General features: G+C 47.2%; 1 protein-coding gene and 1 long non-coding RNA gene across 2 annotated transcripts in view; both read right to left on the bottom strand.

Annotated features, from left to right (window-relative positions):
- The window catches only part of LOC127915712 (uncharacterized), a 1,142-nt gene extending 791 nt beyond the window's left edge, over positions 1-351 (bottom strand). The window contains exons 1-2 of the long non-coding RNA XR_008091750.1: positions 234-351; positions 1-177 (exon numbers count right to left, since the gene is read on the bottom strand). The exon at positions 1-177 is cut by the window's left edge and continues 19 nt beyond it. This is a non-coding gene — a long non-coding RNA (uncharacterized LOC127915712). The remainder of the gene's footprint in view (positions 178-233) is intronic.
- The window catches only part of LOC118378317 (vam6/Vps39-like protein), a 48,610-nt gene that overhangs the window by 40,286 nt on the left and 718 nt on the right, over positions 1-7,606 (bottom strand). Inside the window, exons 2-6 of the mRNA XM_052495838.1 lie at positions 7,349-7,414; positions 4,516-4,580; positions 1,018-1,060; positions 759-853; positions 542-640 (exon numbers count right to left, since the gene is read on the bottom strand). Coding sequence (XP_052351798.1) covers positions 542-640; positions 759-853; positions 1,018-1,060; positions 4,516-4,580; positions 7,349-7,414 — 368 coding nt within the window. The remainder of the gene's footprint in view (positions 1-541; positions 641-758; positions 854-1,017; positions 1,061-4,515; positions 4,581-7,348; positions 7,415-7,606) is intronic.

Raw genomic sequence — 7,606 nt, 5'->3', positions numbered from 1 at the left:
CCGTCTCACCTGTAGCTCATAGAACTCCCCGTCTCACCTGTAGCTCATAGAACTCCCCGTCTCACCTGTAGCTCATAGAACTCCCCGTCTCACCTGTAGCTCATAGAACTCCCCGTCTCACCTGTAGCTCATAGAACTCCCCGTCTCACCTGTAGCTCATAGAACTCCCCGTCTCACCTGCAGCTCATAGAACTCCCCGTCTCACCTGTAGCTCATAGAACTCCCCGTCTCACCTGTAGCTCATAGAACTCCCCGTCTCACCTGTAGCTCATAGAACTCCCCGTCTCACCTGTAGCTCATAGAACTCCCCGTCTCACCTGTAGCTCATAGAACTCCCTGTCTCACCTGCAGCTCATAGAACTCCCTGTCTCACCTGCAGCTCATAGAACTCCCTGTCTCACCTGCAGCTCATAGAACTCCCTGTCTCACCTGCAGCTCATAGAACTCCCTGTCTCACCTGCAGCTCATAGAACTCCCTGTCTCACCTGTAGCTCATAGAACTCCCCGTCTCACCTGCAGCTCATAGAACTCCCCGTCTCACCTGTAGCTCGTAGAACTCCCTGTCCTTCCAGTAGTACAGCTGAAGCTTCTTCTTCACAGCGACACACATCCTCAGCTGGGCTTCTCCCGAGGGGGACTGCTGCAACGAAGAAGAAGAAGATCAATTTGGAAACAGATTTTACAGGAGCTTCAGATAAAATAGACACCACCGGTTCACATCAAAAAAAAAACATTTACAAACTATGTCCTAATCTCACCTGCAGGTCACAGGCGAAGAGCGTTGCCCCTCTGGCCTTGGAGACCACAGTAATCTGCTGGAAGGTCAAGAGGTCGTGGACATGGATGTTGTTCTCTGTAGGTGGGGAGAAACCGGTATGTGTGCGCACGCGCACACACACAAGAAAACACTATTTGAAAAAAAACATAGAGCTGTGGGATTTACTGAGATTAACAACCCACACGTCCAAGTAAACAACAACAAGCTTGTTTACTGAAGAGAGTATATGTTTCTCCTACCTAACAGACTGACGAGGATCTTGTACTGTGACACAACAAACAGCTGTGAGAAGGAGAGACAAGGAAGGTTTTGAACTTCAAAATCAAATCTTATTGGTCACATACACATGTGTAACAGATGTTATTGGTCACATACACATGGTTACCAGATGTTATTGGTCACATACACATGGTTACCAGATGTTATTGGTCACATACACATGGTTACCAGATGTTATTGGTCACATACACATGGTTACCAGATGTTATTGGTCACATACACATGGTTACCAGATGTTATTGGTCACATACACATGGTTATCAGATGTTATTGGTCACATAAATGGTTAAGAGATGTTATTGGTCACATACACAAATGGTTATCAGATGTTAAGAAATTGGTAAATATTAGATGGTTAACAGATGGCATTGGTCAAAATGGTTACAGATGTTACAGAATACACATGGTTACATGAGATGGTCACATACATTATGGTGGCCAGATGTTCCATTATTAAAGTGTTATCAGATGTGTTCCATTATTGGTTGACAGATGTTCCATTATTGGGACACATGTGTTCCATGTTATTGAAATGGGACCAGTGCAGTGTTCCAATACACACAAATCTAAAAGTAGGAACGGAATTCCATATATAAATAAGGGACCGGTGTTCCATTATCAAAGGACAGAATGTTCCATTATCAAAGGGACGGTGTTCCATTATCAAAGGGACCAGTGTTCCATTATTAAAGGGACCAGTGTTCCATTATCAAAGGGACCAGTGTTCCATTATCAAAGGGACCAGTGTTCCATTATTAAAGGACCAGTGTTCCATTATTAAAGGGACCAGTGTTCCATTATCAAAGGGACCAGTGTTCCATTATTAAAGGGACCAGTGTTCCATTATCAAAGGGACCAGTGTTCCATTATTAAAGGACCAGTGTTCCATTATCAAAGGGACCAGTGTTCCATTATTAAAGGGACCAGTGTTCCATTATCAAAGGGACCAGTGTTCCATTATTAAAGGGACCAGTGTTCCATTATCAAAGGGACCAGTGTTCCATTATTAAAGGGACCAGTGTTCCATTATTAAAGGGACCAGTGTTCCATTATTAAAGGGACCAGTGTTCCATTATTAAAGGGACCAGTGTTCCATTATTAAAGGGACCAGTGTTCCATTATAAAAGGGACCGGTGTTCCATTATTAAAGGGACCGGTGTTCCATTATCAAAGGGACCGGTGTTCCATTATCAAAGGGACCGGTGTTCCATTATCAAAGGGACCGGTGTTCCATTATCAAAGGGACCGGTGTTCCATTATCAAAGGGACCAGTGTTCCATTATTAAAGGGACCAGTGTTCCATTATCAAAGGGACCAGTGTTCCATTATCAAAGGACCAGTGTTCCATTATCAAAGGGACCAGTGTTCCATTATTAAAGGGACCAGTGTTCCATTATCAAAGGGACCAGTGTTCCATTATCAAAGGGACCAGTGTTCCATTACTAAAGGGACCAGTGTTCCATTATCAAAGGGACCCGTGTTCCATTATCAAAGGGACCCGTGTTCCATTATCAAAGGGACCCGTGTTCCATTATCAAAGGGACCCGTGTTCCATTATCAAAGGGACCCGTGTTCCATTATCAAAGGGACCCGTGTTCCATTATCAAAGGGACCCGTGTTCCATTATCAAAGGGACCCGTGTTCCATTATCAAAGGGACCCGTGTTCCATTATCAAAGGGACCCGTGTTCCATTATCAAAGGGACCCGTGTTCCATTATCAAAGGGACCCGTGTTCCATTATCAAAGGGACCCGTGTTCCATTATCAAAGGGACCCGTGTTCCATTATCAAAGGGACTCGTGTTCCATTATCAAAGGGACCCGTGTTCCATTATCAAAGGGACCCGTGTTCCATTATCAAAGGGACTAATGGTGTTCCACATCAAAGGGACCCGTGTTCCATTATCATTGGGACCACGTGTTGACATTATCAAAGGGACCAGTGTTCCATTATCAAAGGGACCCGTGTTCCATTATCTGGGACCCGTGTTTTAAAAGGGAAAAGTGTTCCATTATTAAAGGGACCGTGTTCCATTAACAAAGGGAAGTGTTCCATTACTAACAACAGGGAAAAGTGTTCCAGTCATCAAAGGGACAAGTGTTCCATTATCAAAGGGACCCGTGTTCCATTATCAAAGGGACACGTGTTCCATTATCAAAGGACCCGTGTTCCATTATCAAAGGGACCCGTGTTCCATTATCAAAGGGACTCCAGTGTTCCATTATCAAACCTGTGGTTCCCAAAGGAAGAGTGTTCCATTATCAAAGGACCCGTGTTCCATTATCAAAGGGACCCGTGTTCCATTATCAAAGGGACCGTGTTCCATTATCGGGACCCGTGTTCCATTATCAAACAGTGACACATACAAATAGACAGGTTCCATTATCAAAGACCCGTGTTCCATTATAAAGGGACCAGTGTTCCATTATCAAAGGGACCAGTGTTCCATTAGCAAAGGGACCAGTGTTCCATTATCAAAGGGACCCGTGTTCCATTATCAAAGACAGGACCCTGTGTTCCATTATCAAAGGGACAGGGCCGTGTTCCATTATCAAAAGACAGGGCCCTGGGTGTTCCATTATCAAAGGGACCCGTGTTCCATTATCAAAGGGACCCGTGTTCCATTATCAAAGGGACCCGTGTTCCATTATCAAAGGGACCCGTGTTCCATTATCAAAGTGACCCGTGTTCCATTATCAAAGTGACCCGTGTTCCATTATCAAAGGGACCAGTGTTCCATTATCAAAGTGACCAGTGTTCCATTATCAAAGTGACCAGTGTTCCATTATCAAAGGGACCAGTGTTCCATTATCAAAGGGACCAGTGTTCCATTATCAAAGGGACCAGTGTTCCATTATCAAAGGGACCAGTGTTCCATTATCAAAGGGACCAGTGATTTCAAGTCTATGTTGACAGCAGGACAACGGTAGAATAAGTGCCGGACATAAGGACAGGCCCGTAAACTCTTTCCAGAACTTGAAATGCCCAATTGCGCTATCGAGGAGGATCCTTGTTGTTGTTGTTGTCATTCGAGTGGTCACGTGTTGGAGCTGTGGTATGAACTGTATACCCCGAGTTGTACTCATACAGAGAGGGGGGAAGCTAATGGGGGCTAAGCTAGCACATGACGCGAAACACACACCAAATCCTTTTTAGTCATTGTCACACCACGTTTGGATTGACAAAATGGCAGAAACTGAACCAGGCTAGGACAACGGAGTGTCTACTATATTTCTTTAATCTGACATCCCTTGTTTAAAAAAAAAAAAAAAAATAATTAAATGACCGTCACATCAACAGAATATGAAGTTTCACTCTGACTAACATACAGTGGGGCAAAAAAAGTATTTAGTCAGCCACCAATTGTGCAAGTTCTCCCACTTAAAAAGATGAGAGAGGCCTGTAATTTTCATCATAGGTACGTACACTTCAACTATGACAGACACTGACTAATATACCTGCTGGATCTTCTTTGAGAAGTTCTTGTTGGACTTCTCCAGAGTTACCTCAAACCTGTTGGTACCTACGAGGAAGAGAGAGAGAGAGGATATGTTTCCTTGTTTTAAACACCTGCTACGGAATGAGGAACAAAATAAAAAACACAATGGAAACTATGCTTGCAGACATCAAACACACACATACAAATAGACAGGGCCCTGGGACAGACACATACAAATAGACAGGGCCCTGGGACAGACACATACAAATAGACAGGGCCCTGGGACAGACACATACACATAGACAGGGCCCTGGGACAGACACACATACAAATAGACAGGGCCCTGGGACAGACACATACAAATAGACAGGGCCCTGGGACAGACACATACAAATAGACAGGGCCCTGGGACAGACACATACAAATAGACAGGGCCCTGGGACAGACACATACAAATAGACAGGGCCCTGGGACAGACACATACAAATAGACAGGGCCCTGGGACAGACACATACAAATAGACAGGGCCCTGGGACAGACACATACAAATAGACAGGGCCCTGGGACAGACACATACAAATAGACAGGGCCCTGGGACACACACATACAAATAGACAGGGCCCTGGGACAGACACATACAAATAGACAGGGCCCTGGGACAGACACACATACACATAGACAGGGCCCTGGGACACACACACATACACATAGACAGGGCCCTGGGACACATACACATAGACAGGGCCCTGGGACACACATACACATAGACAGGGCCCTGGGACACACACACATACACATAGACAGGGCCCTGGGACACACACATACAAATAGACAGGGCCCTGGGACACACACACATACAAATAGACAGGGCCCTGGGACACACACACATACAAATAGACAGGGCCCTGGGACACACACACATACAAATAGACAGGGCCCTGGGACACACACATACACATAGACAGGGCCCTGGGACACACACATACACATAGACAGGGCCCTGGGACACACACACATACAAATAGACAGGGCCCTGGGACACACACATACACATAGACAGGGCCCTGGGACACACACACATACAAATAGACAGGGCCCTGGGACACACACATACACATAGACAGGGCCCTGGGACACACACACATACACAGGGCCCTGGGACACACACATACAAATAGACAGGGCCCTGGGACACACACATACAAATAGACAGGGCCCTGGGACAGACACACATACACATAGACAGGGCCCTGGGACAGACACACATACACATAGACAGGGCCCTGGGACAGACACACATACAAATAGACAGGGCCCTGGGACAGACACACATACAAATAGACAGGGCCCTGGGACAGACACACATACACATAGACAGGGCCCTGGGACAGACACACATACACATAGACAGGGCCCTGGGACAGACACACATACACATAGACAGGGCCCTGGGACAGACACACATACACATAGACAGGGCCCTGGGACACACACATACACATAGACAGGGCCCTGGGCCACACACACATACACAGGGCCCTGGGACACACACACATACAAATAGACAGGGCCCTGGGACACACACATACAAATAGACAGGGCCCTGGGACACACACACATAGACAGGGCCCTGGGACACACACATACAAATAGACAGGGCCCTGGGACACACACATACAAATAGACAGGGCCCTGGGACACACACACATACACAGGGCCCTGGGACACACACATACAAATAGACAGGGCCCTGGGACACACACATACAAATAGACAGGGCCCTGGGACACACACAAATAGACAGGGCCCTGGGACACACACACATACACAGGGCCCTGGGACACACACACATACACAGGGCCCTGGGACACACACATACAAATAGACAGGGCCCGGGGACACACACATACAAATAGACAGGGCCCTGGGACACACACACACACATACACAGGGCCCTGGGACACACACATACAAATAGACAGGGCCCTGGGACACACACATACAAATAGACAAGGCCCTGGGACACACACACAAATAGACAGGGCCCTGGGACACACACACATACAAATAGACAGGGCCCTGGGACACACACACACATACAAATAGACAGGGCCCTGGGACACACACACACATACACACATAGACAGGGCCCTGGGACACACACATACAAATAGACAGGGCCCTGGGACACACACACATACAAATAGACAGGGCCCTGGGACACACACATACACATAGACAGGGCCCTGGGACACACACATACACATAGACAGGGCCCTGGGACACACACACATACAAATAGACAGGGCCCTGGGACACACACATACACATAGACAGGGCCCTGGGACACACACACATACAAATAGACAGGGCCCTGGGACACACACACATACAAATAGACAGGGCCCTGGGGGAGACACACACACATAGACAGGGCCCTGGGACACACACACACACACATAGACAGGGCCCTGGGACACACACACATACAAATAGACAGGGCCCTGGGACACACACACATACAAATAGACAGGGCCCTGGGACACACACATACAAATAGACAGGGCCCTGGGACACACACATACAAATAGACAGGGCCCTGGGACAGACACATACAAATAGACAGGGCCCTGGGACACACACATATACATAGACAGGGCCCTGGGGGAGACACACATACACAGGGCCCTGGGGGAGACACACATACAAATAGACAGGGCCCTGGGGGAGACACACATACAAATAGACAGGGCCCTGGGGGACACACACATACAAATAGACAGGGCCCTGGGACACACACACACACATAGACAGGGATACAGGACACTAACAGCAGTCTCTCTCTTATTCACCTGCATTATTTTTTATCCTGTAGAGCAGGAGATGGCCTGGTTTAGTGCCGACCAGAAGCCAGTCCTCTGTTATGTGATAGGAGGAGAGAATGTCATGATTAGTAAGTATAGATACATCCCAAATGTAGTGCACTCGGACTCTCGTCAAAAGTAGTGCACTGCATAGGGAACACGCATCACAGAGCAAAATTATAACAACGGTATTAAATTCTCCACGTCCTCGACCATGTGCAAGACAGGGTTGCTTTGTTTACAAAT

This window comes from Oncorhynchus keta, chromosome 35, assembly GCF_023373465.1.
Source record: "Oncorhynchus keta strain PuntledgeMale-10-30-2019 chromosome 35, Oket_V2, whole genome shotgun sequence".
NCBI lineage: Eukaryota > Metazoa > Chordata > Actinopteri > Salmoniformes > Salmonidae > Oncorhynchus > Oncorhynchus keta.
Note: the sequence above shows the minus strand (reverse complement) of the source record. Positions and strands in the feature narration are given on the sequence as shown.